The 15,627-nt window shown below is 45.8% G+C and overlaps 1 protein-coding gene across 2 annotated transcripts in view; it reads right to left on the bottom strand.

The window, feature by feature from the left end:
* LOC119373468 (beta-catenin-like protein 1) overlaps positions 1 to 15,627 on the bottom strand; it is a 50,402-nt gene that overhangs the window by 24,623 nt on the left and 10,152 nt on the right. For both annotated transcript variants that reach the window (XM_037643503.2, XM_049419922.1), the window contains 2 exons: positions 8,968 to 9,065; positions 6,350 to 6,443 (listed from right to left, as the gene is read on the bottom strand). In XM_037643503.2, the coding sequence (XP_037499431.1) occupies positions 6,350 to 6,443; positions 8,968 to 9,065 (192 nt within the window). The remainder of the gene's footprint in view (positions 1 to 6,349; positions 6,444 to 8,967; positions 9,066 to 15,627) is intronic.

The raw sequence follows: 15,627 nt of genomic DNA, 5'->3' as shown, positions 1-15,627 counted from the left end.
AAAGATCGCCACTTTTGTGGAGAGTTAAAAAAAAGTAACGATAATGTGGCATGTAGATAAACATTAAAAGAAATTCAGGATATGCATTTTGTACATTCATATCACTAAATCACAAAATACCACTTAAGTGTAGCCCTTACTATTTTAACTAATTTTGACCTGTTTGTAATTTTCTCATGCCAGCACCCTGGAAAAGTGCCCAATCATTGCATTCTACCAATATAACACATGGTCAGAAACTCGAGAAAAAGTAGGATCATGCAGAGAGCAATGAAAAAAAAAAGGGTAGGAAAAAAAGACAGGTGTTTGTTAAAGAGCGAACTGGAGTAGCCGATATTCTAGTTGGCATAAAGAGGAATAAATGGAGCTGAGCAGCCATGTAATGTGTAGGGCAGATAACCGGTGTTCTGCTACAGTGACAGAATGGGTGCCAAAGGGTAGGGATGTGGTCTACCTTATACATTGAGCTGTCTGCACATTACGCACTATGGGCTGCCAGAGAAATGCAAGAACCGGGTCAGTGATTTTTATGATGTGGGATGAAACTACGTGCGAGTTTTAAAAGCCTAATTTGAACAGTAAGTGTCCATGCTTACAACCACTCATCATGCATACGATCCACAAAGCGAACACAATGAGCAAGAACACCAGTGCTGAATAGTGAATTGCTGGCAGTGATTCCCAGGCAGACTTCTACACATCCTGAAAAACAATTACTTCATTAAAAATTCTAGTTGATTACAGTGATCAATCACTGCTTCAAAAATATCACTAAGCAGTTAATAAGCAGTAATCTATTACATATTTTCCTCCTCCTGCCCAACAAAAAAACATGGCTGATCCCTCTGTCATAGGAATCGGTATAACACGAAAGTGCAACGTGTCTTCACAGAAGTAGTTGAGCGCTTGTTGTGCATACTTTCGCCACAAGCGCGAAGGAATGAATGCTACAGCATCAAATTGTAATGTTATGCGAAGAACGGCAAGCCGCTCGAAACTTGCAATGCGCTGCTCAAGCAGAAAGGACGCGCGGAACGAACATACACAGGATGAGCGCGAACTATCACAGTTGCAACTTATTTCTGTGTGAGCAGCGCGCTCCTTTCGCAAAAGCGGCCGCTGCAGTGAGCGCGGTGACCTTCGTGCTCTCAACGGAAACTTGCAGGCAGAGCGCAAGACGTACAAACCACCGAGATCATGAGATAAGCGCCCGCATGAGCGACCACGCCCTGTCGAGGCACGCGCTAATCCGCGTGGGGGACAACATTTAAAGCGCGCTCTTCTTTACGCTCTTCGCGCCATCTCGCTAGTGATAACTAAAACACACGCTGTACCGCCTATCTCTGAGTACCGCCGCCGGCGAATGGTATACATAAATAGCTCGCCGTTAGCATGGCAGAGAACATGCCGTCTGTGGCGGAGTCGTTTCGCGCTGCGCGCTGGCGATCGTGAGGTCGTAAGTTCGACTCCCGGTGATGGAACTTTTTCATAGTTTTTTCTTTGCCATATGTTAGTCTTTATATTTTACAATGTCATATCCGTGACGGAAATGCGTCAGTGGAGCCGTGGTGGACCCCGGCATAAAACACTTTCGTGTTAAAAAAATTTTTTATACAGTGAACTCCCGTTAAGACGGACTCGGTTAAGACGAATTCTCGTTTATACCGAACAACACGGGACCATTTGTTTGGTTTCCCATAGACTCAATGCAAAAAAAATTCGCTTAAGACGAACCGCCCAACTGCACTCTTCTGTTAAGACGAACTTTCGCGGTGACCAACAACGCTAGCGATTCTGCAAAACGAACACTGCAGTCTTGGTGGAGGCATTCAGGCGACCGAGATAAAGCAAAAAAGATGAAAAAATGCCTCCACCTCCCCGAAGGGAATCGTGAGGAAATGCGAATGCATTTCTTGCGCCGAGAGTACACGGCGCAGTAATTTTAATGGCGTAAATTAATGACGAGACGAGGATTTGTACCGTAACCATTTATTTACACATTCATCAGCACCTGTTTGTGTTGTCATTGTACCTGACGGCCATAATCTCAGCCTTGTGGTCGCCGTTGGCGTTTCACAGCGGCGTCTCGAGCACACATTTCTTCTTGAGAGGCGCCCAGCCAGCGGACGGGAGAGTGGGGCGCAGGGAGGAGAGAGAGCGAACGGCGAGAGAAGGAGCGGCGAAGCACTGCACCCAATGCCACCTAGAAGAGCGGTGCGGGGAGCGGCGCGCGCCCGCTCAAACCGCGGTGAGGGGGCGGAGCGCGCGCAGTCACGTGGGGTGTGACGTCGCTGCGCCGTTGCTACAGACGCTCCTCTCCGTTCCTCGCGCCGTTGCTAGGGGGAGGAGGAGGAGCGCGGATGACGGCGGATTCAGGGTCGCTTATAAAGTGCATTCGCACTTTAAAAAAAAGCGCTTCCTGTAGCAAAGATGCCGATGGACGCGGAGGGCGCGAGATAAATCAAGAAGACCGGTCAGCGTAAAGTCCCTAGATCTAAAGCTTATCCGCTGACCTAAAGTCCCCCTAGAGGGACTTTAGGTCAGCGGATAAAGCCGGTATTCCCCCCTCACCCCGAGCCTGTGGGTGGGGGAGGTGTGGGCTTTATCAGCAAAGAAAGCAACAAAAAGAGTGGGGGATTTACAACTTGGACCCCCAAGCCATTGTGTCCTTTTGTATTCCCCCCGGTCTCCGGTTTCCCAGCTGGAATACAAAGGAGAACTGAAGAACACAAGAGCTTGGGGCCCCTCCGCCTTGGTCTGAGGGGCAAACGCAAGGGGAGTGGGGAAAAAAAAAGAAAGCGACAACAGGAACAAAAATGGTCTGTGCATTACAATCGAGTACGAAACCGAAACCGAAACCACGATCGATCGCAGCGCACTCCAGTCAGAGGGGTCAGGTGCATTGTCATCGCCATCACACAATGGCGGCCGAGCACATTTTGTGGCGAAGCGGTAACTCCAGGAGGGTGATCCTCGCTCTCATTGGCTAGTTCGATGCAGACGTCACCGCTCCGTATAACATCGCTTTCTGGGGAATTCTAGGGACGGTGCAGCGTCAACCACGAGAGAAATCAAGAGCTCGATTATACCCTATGAGGCGATGCCAAGTTTTCCCAGTTTACCTACAGTTCCTGCCGATCCCGCAACAAGTCAGCCTCGCGTTCCCGTCTCCCGAGTTAGCGGAGAGCGATTCTTTTCTCCTGTCGGACGCTCTCGATGGACGGCAGCGAAAGCGCCGGGGCGCGCGCTAGCACCTCCACGAGACTTGACAAGATCTGCACTTTCTGCGACAAGGCTTTTTCAAATGCGAGCAATTTAAAAAGGCACATAAAAAATGTCCACGGAGAAGAGGCCTTGGCAACAGCAAAAACAAAGGAGTAAACAACCGGAGTAAACAGCCGGTTAAACTGTGTCGGGAGCAAGGCGTAATGTATGAAGTCCTTCAAAGTAAACTGGTCATGAAGCACTTGTTATGTCTGTGCATCATCAGATGCACTACCTTAGACATTTTCTATTGCACTGCGCTACTAGTACTCACGTCTGCAAAATACATATATCGCACATGTCCGCATCTGCCAATAACTTAGACCTAGCACGAGCAAGCGGAATAGCACATACTGAGACAGCGACGGAGCAAGCAAGACAACACATGCTCTCGTGTCGACTTGCTTACACCGTCCCTGCCTCGGTGTGAGCTATTCCGCTTGCGTTATGTATGTACACGAACAAGCCCAAGCTACTCTTCTTGCGTACAAGCATTTCTACGGGACACTTAAAATGTGTGCAGCTTCATGCAATACCCCCATGAAGGGAAAAAAACGCAAAACACTTCTCAAACCATTCACGGAAACTACGTAGAGTCAGCACACATGACACCAATGAAAATGCCTCATCCTAGCTGTTGCCAGTACATTTGGTTCATATAGGCGCTTTCTCAACATTTAGCACTTCACATTGCGTTTTCACACCTCACTTGCATGCCTGTATTTCTTTTCCCAAGAGTCGGTTTCAGTGCTAGTGAAGACGTGCTTGAAACGGCCTGCCATGTTTTAAGTGGTAATGAATTAACGCAACTTAACTAGCTCGGAAGCTGTGGACACACGCCCACCCCGTTCATGCCTCTCACACACACCCATCACGCACCACGCGATTGTACTACGTGTTCCGCGTGTTCGGTGGTTGTACCTAAACCGTCCCTAGACACACTCTGTGCTCCTAGGTGAAGATGTACCTAGATGAGCTATCGCTTTGATCATGTGACTTTATGCCCACGTGACCTGAGGATCGTTCTCCTGCATTTACCGCCTCGCCATTTTGTGGTCGGTTCGCGTTGGTTCGCGTAGGACCTGTGTGCGTTGTATCTGTTCCCAGTGAAGTGCAAATTGTGATAAGCCATTTTGATTATGGAAGCGCACGACAGGGGAAGGCTATTTTGCACAGTGAATATAGCTGCGTTGTCTTTTTCGTGGCGAGGCTTGTGACCATGAGTAGCCCGATGGGATATCTTCAGCTGCACGTCGATCAGGAAAAGTTACTACGGGCCGAAAACGGGAAAATATCCGGACCTCGAAGAAAACCTTGCAGATTTTCTTAAGCAACTCAGCGTATAATGACTTTCTCAAGGCAACAGCACGCGACTGAGGCGTATCCAGAAGAGATCTTAGAGCCAGCAAAACAGGCTCACAGAAGAAAACGAACTGCCAGGACAATAAATTTTACATTCTTTGAAGGAAAATTGTGCTTGTCTCTAATTTTTTTTCTAATCGGCAACATAGGAGCGTGTTACAGTTTTATCATTAAAATGTGGTAGCAAACATCTTCACCAGCATTTTTATTTTTGAACACGCGAAATCGGGTGCTCGTAAGATTTGTGTAAATACTCTGCTTGAAGGCATAGTTTTTATCTAGATGAGCCAAATAAATACTTTTTCTTGTCTTTTTGCCCCCATTGTAAGTCTACTCCATTCAGTGTTTTCAAGTAACATATTTGGATGCACTTGGCATGTTAGCATGTCTTTTTTTTGAGGGCACTTCTGATAAGACGAACAGATGACCGCGGTCCCTTCGAGTTCGTCTTAACGGGAGCCTACTGTAATTGAACAATTACAGCAAATAGAATTAGCTGGCCTAACTCTTTCAGTGCATTTTCAGAAGCCCTTCATGCAGTGTTTCAAATAAGGCAGAAGTTCAGGAGATGGAAGCTTGAAGAGCTCGAAGGCTGCAACTTTTCAGTTGCAGCCTCGAAGAAGACAAGACTGCTTGTCGAAACGTTGGCTCCAGCGACACCCCGTGTTCGAGAATTTTTCATCTCGCACAGTGTTTGTAATTTGAAAGTTTGCCCTATGGTTATGGTAAAAGAAGTGCGATAGTGTTCAATAGTTAAAATAAAATATATGGAGCAAATGGCTACATGCACTTGTTGTGCCGCCAGTGAGTACTCACGAAAGTGGGTTGACAGAATGCGGTATAATATATGCCAAGGGCAAGAGCGTTAATGATTCATAGGGACTGCATAGGGCTGACTGCTATTCGTATCGTGGCTGGGCCAGTGGAGTGCTGCAAGCTTCGATTGCATGCCAGGGCACAAGTTGCGCGAGCGTCATCCCAAACATGAAAACCATGAATAAAATAACCACCATGCCCACTGCCATCAAGCGGTGCTGCTTAGTTAAGCCTGGTGACCTCATCAGTGTGGCCAGCAGAGTGGCTGATCACAAGCCATTGTGCAAAGCCCAACGTCATTACATTCTCAATGATGAGCACTACTATTTGTGCTTTTAGGCATATGATTATAGTACAGGCCCCAGTTGGACTGACAGCTGTAGTGAAGGAGTACGTGAGGTACCCTCCATGTCTGAAAATTCTGTTGGCTGTGATACCCCAAAACAGCAACTTGAAATCACACCCACAGAAGTTGCACGTGTGTTTTGTCCATGGCTTGGTTGGACCACAGTCGGGAAGCCAATGTGCTAATCACATCTGATAAAACCAATCACATGGTTGTTTATTCGCAGCGATGCAGAGAGTGTTTAAATTTTTTTCCACGCCAAAATGCTCAGGAGACATTTTTATGACATGTCACAGGCACCCTGCCTGTGTTTCTTTCACGTATGCATAGTGAATTTTTAGTTTTTTACCGATATAATGTGTGTATGCCTGATGTGACTGATGAGGTACAACTATTGAGTGTAATTTTTATGAATATGAAAAAGAAACAAGAGGAGACAAAGCGAATTTCAGAAATAATTACAATATAAAAAAAGTCCTGAGCAAATGAACATTGAATAAAACTTTTTAAACATAACATTACAAACAAGAGCTTGATTGCAGTCTATAGCCCTTTGCTTACCAAGGGTATTGTGGACACCTTCTGCTTCCTCTTTAACTGTTTCATCTAACCGCTCCAAGTTCTGCACCAATTGGGCCACAATCTGACCATCAATCTGAGGCAAAGAATAAAAAAACATTCACATGTGTCAACATCTGTATCAGGCAAAGACATGATTACATGTCTGAACCAACAAAGGGAGCACACTGAGCGATTCATATCGCAACTTCGCATTTCAAAACAAGCACAGCAGCATCAGTCTTGAAGACGCACTGACATCAAATTTCAGAATTGAAATGTTTCTATTGTTTCATTCTACTGTTAGATGTTGCATTTCAAATTATTATCGACATACTTCATTGAGAAAATTCTAATTAAGCACTTCATAATTTAGTGTTCTTAAGACCTCCAAACACATATTTTCTTTTAAATATGGCACAGATATATCAGAACAAATTTTGACATATGTAGCATACTGTATAAGGCCACTGCAGGCCAATCTTCATAATAACAAAAAGTAACTGATTGTACATGTATGCCTCCAATGGCTGATGTGCTATATAAAGCGAATAATTAAATGTATGTCGAAACATGTGCCGGGCATTTTGAGGACAGCCTTCCACTGCAAGAAATAACGCAAATTAGCCACAGTGATACAAAGCAACTTGTCAAACTTGAATTCAAACCTGCAGGGGGAAAGATAGGCAGGGTAGTTAGCACAGACTCATGGAGTTTATTTGTACTTCCAAAAGGATTTTTGTCAAACCTATGATTGCACCTCACAATTACACTGCTTTTGCACTACTTTCCCTACCACAGTGGCTTGGGCAATTGTTTTTGGTTGGCAGGGAGATGCTTCAACATCCAGCACAATGTTTTCAATATTTTTTTGATGCATAAGCATTCCTATGCTGACTCAATGAAAAAACTGTCCCTCAGTCTGTCCCTCCGTCACATAAGACGATCATCTCCATAAAGAAACAAATGAATAAAACAAAATAAATTTGCACTCCAGTGCTGGGGTTTTAACCCAGTACCCCACACTGTAAGGCAAGTGCCTTAACACACCCATCCTTGCAAAGTGGGTACACGTTTCATCTATATGAACGTGTTCTACCTCGGTGCAAAACAAATGCAGAAAGGTAACACTTTCTATGAAGGCCACGCTGAATTTAGTAGTTGTGGAATAAAAGCCCTCTGCAGGTCAAGTTTTAAAGCTGACATGGATGATTGTACACATCAGGGAGATTCCCACTCTGTGAAAAGTTGATGCAAAATGCATGTTTCTGTGTTCACGGGATGCATGTGCCATGGGGCCACTGTAGACGTTGACAAATGCTAGAAAGAAGATGAAAGATGCCATGCTGGTGCTGCCCAAAAACAATGTTGTTGGGAAGGCTGCAAGGTATGAAAAAATTCATAGTTTACGCATCACTTAGACAACTCCCAAAGGAGATTCTGCATGGATTTTTTCAATAGCATCACTAGTTGAATCACATTCAAAAATACCATTCGAATGGGTGCAAGGGCCACATTCCCCCAAAACATGGGCCAATTATCAGGGTGTCACGCGTACACGAATTACATTCTTTTTTTCACTAAAAAATAAGTTGAATTGCAATTGTAAGCAAGACCTTTATTCCAGTTTTATGCTACTTGTCACCACTGCGGTGCCCTTAGAGCTTGAGGCCACCTGGCCTGTTCCCTCACATCACAGTGCAATGGCATTTATGTCAAAGTTCCTGTTTGCTGAGCACTAACGGTGCTTCAGAGGCTGCCATGTAGTTGTTCACATACTTCCCCATCTCAGCCATCTGGGTAGAAAGATGGCCGATGCACACACAAGTCCTGTGATCTAGGCCAGCTTTGGCATGAACAGCCAAGTAACTTTAAAAATAAAACACAGTATGGTGAGCAAGCAACAGAAAAACAGTCGAGAGAGCTGGTGGATTGAGGTTAGGAAAGATGCCAATTTCTGCAACCCATAAGAGATAGCAACTCTTACGACAGTGACTATGGTTGAGTGGTAAAGCATTCAACCGTACCAAGTCTGATTCACAGTGTCACCTGGCACCCACTGGTTTTTCTAACGGGGAAATTTGCTCTAAATGCTACTTCAAGACAATGGCTTTTCATCTACATATCAGCCTCTCATATGTAGAAAGCATGGTCTTCATGTGAGCACTAGTAAAATTTAGAGAATGAGTTGGTAGCAATTCAATCAGTGCTAGTGTCTGCTTGTTCTTACACCAGGAAAGCTCACCATTCAGAAAAAAAACATGTGGTTGTATCTTTAGCCAAGCATGGATGAAAAATGGAATCCCTATAGCTACTACCACATTTTGATTAGAAAAATTTTTCAGTGACCAAATAGCTGGAAAAATGTCTAAATTTATTAAACATGAAAGTAGAATGATTAAGTGTACTTTGCAGCTAAAAAGTTACTTCTTGTCCTGCATCTCCCACAACAGCACAATATTTAAGTGATAACTCGGAATGAGAGCTAAAGGTACACAAAGCTCATTCAATGTGCCACTCCTTTTGACTTTTGCGCCAAATTGAACACTACACTTCGCTTTGGTTACATTCACAGTTTCAAAAGATTATCAAGTCACTGTGGAAAAATGGTAAGCACTCACCAATGCATCAATTAACATATCTGCCCCCTCTTGGCTTTCATGGAGAGAGTCAACATCTGTCAATTCTTGTAGAAGGTCGACTACTGCTATAGAAATGTCTGCAAAAAAAACCATTTCATCCAGCTTAATTAACACAGAGTTGCACCAATTATATGATTTTCATCTCACATGAAAATGCCCTTTATAACCAGTAGTTGTATCGCCAAAGAATGAATAACTGGAGCTGTGGAGCCACCCAATACAACCTGTAGTACATGCAATGCCAGGTGCTCTCTGGCTGCACGTCCCACTGTGCCCTGCGTGCAAGGCCTAGTTCAAACAAACGAGCAACATGAATGGTAGCTTTCAACATAGGCGTGTGTAGGGTTCCCTTTAAGGGGCAGCGCAGGTTCATCGTGGCCCCCCCCTCCCTATTAACTCAATATATGGGGCAGACTTTGCACCCCCCTCTTCTTGGGTAACAAGGGGGGGAGGCGGCCGCCCCCCTGCCCCCCTCTGCGCACGCCTATGGCTTTCAATGGTTGTGTGCTTCACACAACCATTGAAATTGTTTCACACAGCAATTCAGGCAGAGCTTTATGGTCACATACAAGTTCATTTGCACTTCTAGCTTAAAACGGTCCGAAAACAATTTTATTTAACCATAACATCATTTGTACATGGTATCTTCCACAAGGTGCTTGCTCACAAAATCTTTACGATACCGTACTTAACTCATCAAACCTACCTCCTCCTACTTGGGGCGGCTCCACAATGCGCAGCTCATGTTAATGCTTCTACATACGACTACCAGATGAGTGCAAGTAATCTCAATCGTCTACCACATCTGTTTATTTCACAAATTCTACTCTAACCTCCCACATCTATGACATTTTTTTCTGTCACCCAATCGTACTACTTCACACGTCCCTCAGCTTGCAGCACCTTTATGGTACAACTCCTGCTTTTAACCCCTTGAGGGTTTTTGCCGTACATCTTCGAAACGGGCGGCGCAAAAACAAGGACAAAGGAAAGACTACACACCACAGAGCGCCGTAGTCATTCTTTTGTCCTTGTTTTTGCGTCGCCCATTTCAAAGATGCATAACCAATTCCAACTTGCCCAGATATCAATTCTTTTGCCGTGCATGTACGGCAGAAGCTTCCTGGTACCAAAGGGTTTTCATTGTACATGTACGGCATAGCGTTTATTTTTAAAACGCGCACCTTTTTTGATCATTTCTCTTGCTTGGCCTGTGCTACCTCACTTCAGGAATACGTGGAATTTTTTTTCATGCGCCGATGTCTCTCCGTTGTATCTTTTTTTGCTTCCCAAAACAGCGCGCCGGCTATCGCTTGCCCATTCGAGCGCGTTCGCAGTGCAGCTGGTTTAAAGTGCACGCCTTTTTTGATCATTTCTCTTGCTTTGCATGTGCTGCCATGCTTCGGGAATACGTGGAATTTTTTTCATGCGCCGATGTCCCTCCGTTGTTGCTTTTTTTATTCTTCGCAAAACGGCGCGCCGGCTATCGCTTGCGCAACCGAGCGCGCCCGCGGAGTGGTTGGTTTCAAACGCGCGCCTTTTTTGATCATTTCTCTTGCTTGGAATGTGCTGCCATGCTTCGGGAATACGTGGAATTTTTTTTTTATGCACCATTGTCTCTCCGGCCTTTTTTTTCTTTTTGCTTTCCAAAGCGGCATGGTGGCTTTCAGCTGTGCATCAGAACGCGCGCACGTGGTCCGGCTGGTTTCAGTTTCGTGCAAGAAGCGAAAACCACCTTCGGGTGGTTTTCGCTTCTTGCACCCGCAAAGCTGATGGCCCTGTTTGGTTTCTAATCTCTCAAAGAGTGACCGCTTGTTACTCTCTCGTTTATTGCTCCCCAGGGCGCGATTATATCTGTTTCCGTGCGGCGCTAAATTACACAAACGACGCCGCCATGTTTGCGTTACCTGTTTTGGGGTCTCGGAAAAACTAGCTACGTCTTGTTGGTGATAAGACGAAGGATTACTGTAGCTTTTTCACTCGTTTTGCTTTCTGGACGAGCGCACAACCATACAGTTTTCTTCCGTGCGCTCACTGACGCAATTCGCTTACGCTATGGAAGCGCGTGCCGGTTGCTCTGCTGCCGGTGAGTCGAGCAGCGACTCTTCCAATGCGGACTATTTTTAACCGGAAAAGTACCCTGGTGCGCTTATTTTTGTATGTCTGTGAGCTATGTTTAATACAATGCATAATTTTTATTTATAAAAAAACTGTTAAGTTCTTTTTTTAGGATTTTGCTTGATTTTACTACAAATAAAGCATGTGTATGAAACAACAAAAATGATTTTTTTGTCATATTACAATCACAAAAAAAAACTACTGTAAAATGCTGAGCAAGCGCCCCCACCCGAGCAAGCGTCCCCTCCCTTTTTCGGGAGATCTGAAATAGGCGCCAGTGATCGAGCAAGCGCCCCCTCCTCCTCCCCCTCCTTCCCTGCGGCCACTTTTTTTTTTCAAGACGAGCATCGCTTGTGTAAAAAGAACCACAAGAATGAGTACATTGAATGCTGATACATTTACCCTGAATGTATCAGTGACACTTCTGTTGTTCTGCGCAGTAAGGAAAGACTGTTCTTAGATACTTGGTTATGATGCGAATATGTTTTGGTATCCCGATCCTGATTAGCATTGTCGACTGTCATGTGCATTGCGCCTGCGCGCGCCACTCGGCTGTGTATATACGTAGGAAGACGTTTCTGAATAAAGCTTAGTTGCGAGTAGTGCCTGTCCTGTACATCAGTGTTCCTTCTCAGTCCTTGTCCATTTTCGCGCTAGCCAATTTTGAAGATGATGGTTGTATATTGGTCAAACCGGTCGCTGCTTCAATGGTTTGACAGTGACGAGGAGGAATAAAAACAGTACATAAATAAAGCATTTCATTAGAAGCACGGACGGGCATTTTTACAAATTTTTCGCGGCTCTGCCACCACCATGTTTAATTTAGATCCGGGATCGAGCAAGCGCTCCCCTCCATATCTGGTCGGATTATCCTTCACCGTAGGAGGGGGCGCTTGCTCGGCATTTTGTGGTTTTTTGCAGCGTTCGATTCGTGAGGTAATACGTTCCTTTAGTGAAGCCATTCCATGGCTACTTGGAAAAGGGTTTCAAGGCCCCTTTAAGCTTGACCTTTATCATAGGGAAAGTTTCCACTGCGGAGCCAAGTTTCACACAAAACTTGACGAAAATCCTTAGTTTCAAAGAGCGCTAGCTTATGGCTTTCATGGGAGAGCAAAGCGAGTTTTATAGAAAAGGCTTGTCCTTACTTTCGAGATGGTTGCAGATGACTCAGAGACCGCACCAAACCCAACCCTAACCCCCATAGCAGATGGTCCTAGCACACTGCAATGTATAGTCGCTTCACAATATAACCACTGCCATTGCTTTTTGTACGAACCCTGTACATATCAAGAAGCTTATGCATGAATTAGAGCGTAGTAGCTACGGAGAATAGAACATGCACAGCAGAATACTGTAAAAAGTGTGTACCCATATCTTTTCTTCCTTTAAAGGGCCCGTAAACAGGCTGCGACTTTTTTTTTACACCCGCCAAACAAGCTTGCTAATCCGTACAGTAGACCGCGGCGATCACGTTTTCCGAATATTACAGCGCCGCGCGCCGCGCAGACCCTTCATTTCGAAAAACAATTCCCGCGCTTCTTTCCTACGCCTGACCAATCCTCCTCGTACGCGCAGTGACGTCAACTCGGCGATCGCCGAGTTGACGTAGCACCGAGCTCGTCGATTGGTCTAAACCAGGTCTCAACAAACAATTGTCAAGTTAACGTCAGTTCCTGTTCCCACCCACCGCTACGAAACTGCGCCTTGTTTTTTGGCCCTGCCGTGATGCGGTTTCGGCCACGCAGTTGTCGCGCGTATATTCATCGCACTGCATAGAAGCACCTGCACGCACTTCGGCGAAGCGTTGTTCAGTTGCCTGCTGCAAATCGAGCGGGGAGAGAAGAATCTCCGGCAGCTCGGACGGGTCGCACTTGCTCGCGCGGCAAGCGGGCTTCTCCAGGCTTTTCTCTCGCGCCCCTTCGACGTCTCGGAAAGCAAGCACGCATTCCTGCTGCATTGTGAACTGTCACAAAGGTTTAAAAATAGTGAAGAGCCGAAAACTGCCCGTCAAGTTACGGGGCACGTGCGACAATATAAACAATAAACAACCAGGAGCCGCAGCTAGCGGAAGTGCATTGCGACTGATCGAGCTCGCCCATGACGTCAATTGTTGACGTCGTGTCACGTTGCCGAAGTGGGCGGAGTCACGACGACGGGCTACGCCTTTTCCTCCATGTGGCGGAGAAGGGTGGTGAGGCCGCGCGAAAATTTGAAACCAGCTGAAACGGATGTTCTAACCCCTGTAACTTCCTTATTATAGCACATACTCGCAAAATTCTTGCGGCAGCATGTTCACATAGCAAAAGTGCGCGTATTTCTTTTCATTACAATTTTTGGACATCGGGGTTGTTTACTGGCCCTTTAAGAGGGGACACCAATTTCTTTTTTTTTAAATTATTTATCGATTGTGATTAAACTTGCTGAGTGTATGCATACTTGTGAGCAGATTTCTAATATGCAGTTATTTTTCTAGTATAACATGTTTTCAAAATATCAACATTTCATGTGTTTTTTGGGAGCCCCAGTTTGCCTACACTGAGAGAGTTACAAAGTAATTAAGCACATCAAAATGACCTGGAATGAGTACAGAGTGCAAGAAAACAAGAATGGATTTTCTAAAGCCATTTGAACAAAAGTTATGGGACGTTGAACATTCGCAATTAGTCTATGCCAAGCTCGGATTTCAGCCACAAATATTCAATGTACCACAACTTTTGTTCAAATGGGCTTAGAACATCCATTCTTGTTTTCTTGCACTCTGTACTCATTCCAGGTCATTCTGGTGCGCTTAAAGGGCCCCTAAACCCCCTCCGACATTTTCCCAAACATTTCAAGTAAACAAGCGCATCGCGTGCAGAATGCCGTCGCGATCAACGATGCCACACGCCGCAGCGCTACAGGTCGCGGGCGCGCCACAATTTCGAAAAAACAATAGCTTCACCTTTCCGGTCCCCGCCATTCCCGCCACTGAGATGTGTGACATCACCAGTGAAACTCGATGACGTTATCACTTTCGATGCTTGCGATTGGCCGAACGACAACCGACGACTTCCGGTTACTCTGCAAACAGCTGTTCGCGCGCACCTTGCTGTTCTTGGTCGTGTTGCCGCTTGCGAATCGACATCTGCGGCCTGTAACGCAACCGCCAAGTCGCTAGCGTAATTACACATCCACGCCTTGCGGTTTGATGAGCTCCGTGAACTCGAGCTCGGCTCCTCATCTCGAGCCGAGGTGGTCTGGCACGGCTTGTCACCGTACGGATCCATCACGTTGCCGATCCTTTGAAGGCGTGCGCACGATTCGTAGGGGCACGGGCCGGCACGGCAGCAACAGTGGTTAGCCAACGAACGGTGCACCCAGATACCACACAGAGTTGACGGCGAGCTGGAGCGTCGGAGTCGTGACAACCGGAAGTAGACGCTGTCTCGAACAGCGCGTCAGCGGTGACGTATGCCACGCGAGATGAGGAGGGGCACTCAGCTGACTCAGCGAGGAGGGCAAAGCGGTTTTGGAAGAGGGAAGCGTAGGAAAGAGGGAAAGAAGCGATAATTGCATTTCGATCATCAAACTCGTGTAACTCCGCTATTATGGCACCGTTTCGAAAAATTCTCACGGCTACGTGTTCGTTGTACACTCGAGCACAACTTCCTCACCTCAACTAAATTTCAACCGCTGGGTGGTTTAGGGGTCCTTTAAAGGGACCGACAACTGCCCAGAACATGCAATGAGATGACTCCACTGATGGAAAGATTGCCCGTCGCATTGACTCATACGAACCCTGTTTCTTTTGTGAGAGATGGATTTATATTTTTATTTCTTAATTGAAAGTCGCGAAAAATGACCTGTGACGCCTCTGGCAGCAAAAACATGAACGATCCGATGAAACCCGGCCACGTGACCGTTGATTGCTGTACGCAGTCGGTGAATTTTTTTGTTAGTATTGAAATATTGTTTGTTTCTTTATATCAAACGGTATTACTCCATAAAAATGTACATATAGGCCTGCGTTAGTAGTATGCATTAAAGTGGTGCTGCCTTCGCGTGACGTAATGATCCCATGCTCGTCAGCGCGTCTTGAGCAATTTTTCAGTGTGCTCATGCAACCGTGCACGCAGTTTCCAGGTCACTATAATTTTGGAGCGCCATAGTTTTGCTACCTATACTTGGTCTCAGAAATGATGCACGCTGCTACTTGGCGCGTGCATCATCGAGAGAGTAACGACGCCGGAACAAGCCACCCATGACACAGGCACAGGCAACTTTGGACGCATGCGCACACAACGCGGTACAGATACAGGGAAGGTGCATAATGGCACATCATCTCATTGTAACAGCTTGTTATTTTCCAAAATAGTTGAAAAGCTATAGTGAAATCTCGGTATAACGAACTTCAGGGGACCGCGGAAAAATGTTCGTTATTCTGAAAGGTCGTTATAGTGAAAGCCCAAAAATTTACCATAACAATAGAATTTCAGTAACGCAAACGTCCTACCTTCGCAACGGTACGTCCTTGAACTCGTT

This window comes from Rhipicephalus sanguineus, chromosome 1 (genome assembly GCF_013339695.2).
Source record: "Rhipicephalus sanguineus isolate Rsan-2018 chromosome 1, BIME_Rsan_1.4, whole genome shotgun sequence".
In the NCBI taxonomy this organism is placed as follows: Eukaryota; Metazoa; Arthropoda; class Arachnida; order Ixodida; family Ixodidae; genus Rhipicephalus; species Rhipicephalus sanguineus.
This window is presented reverse-complemented; position numbering and strand designations above follow the sequence as displayed.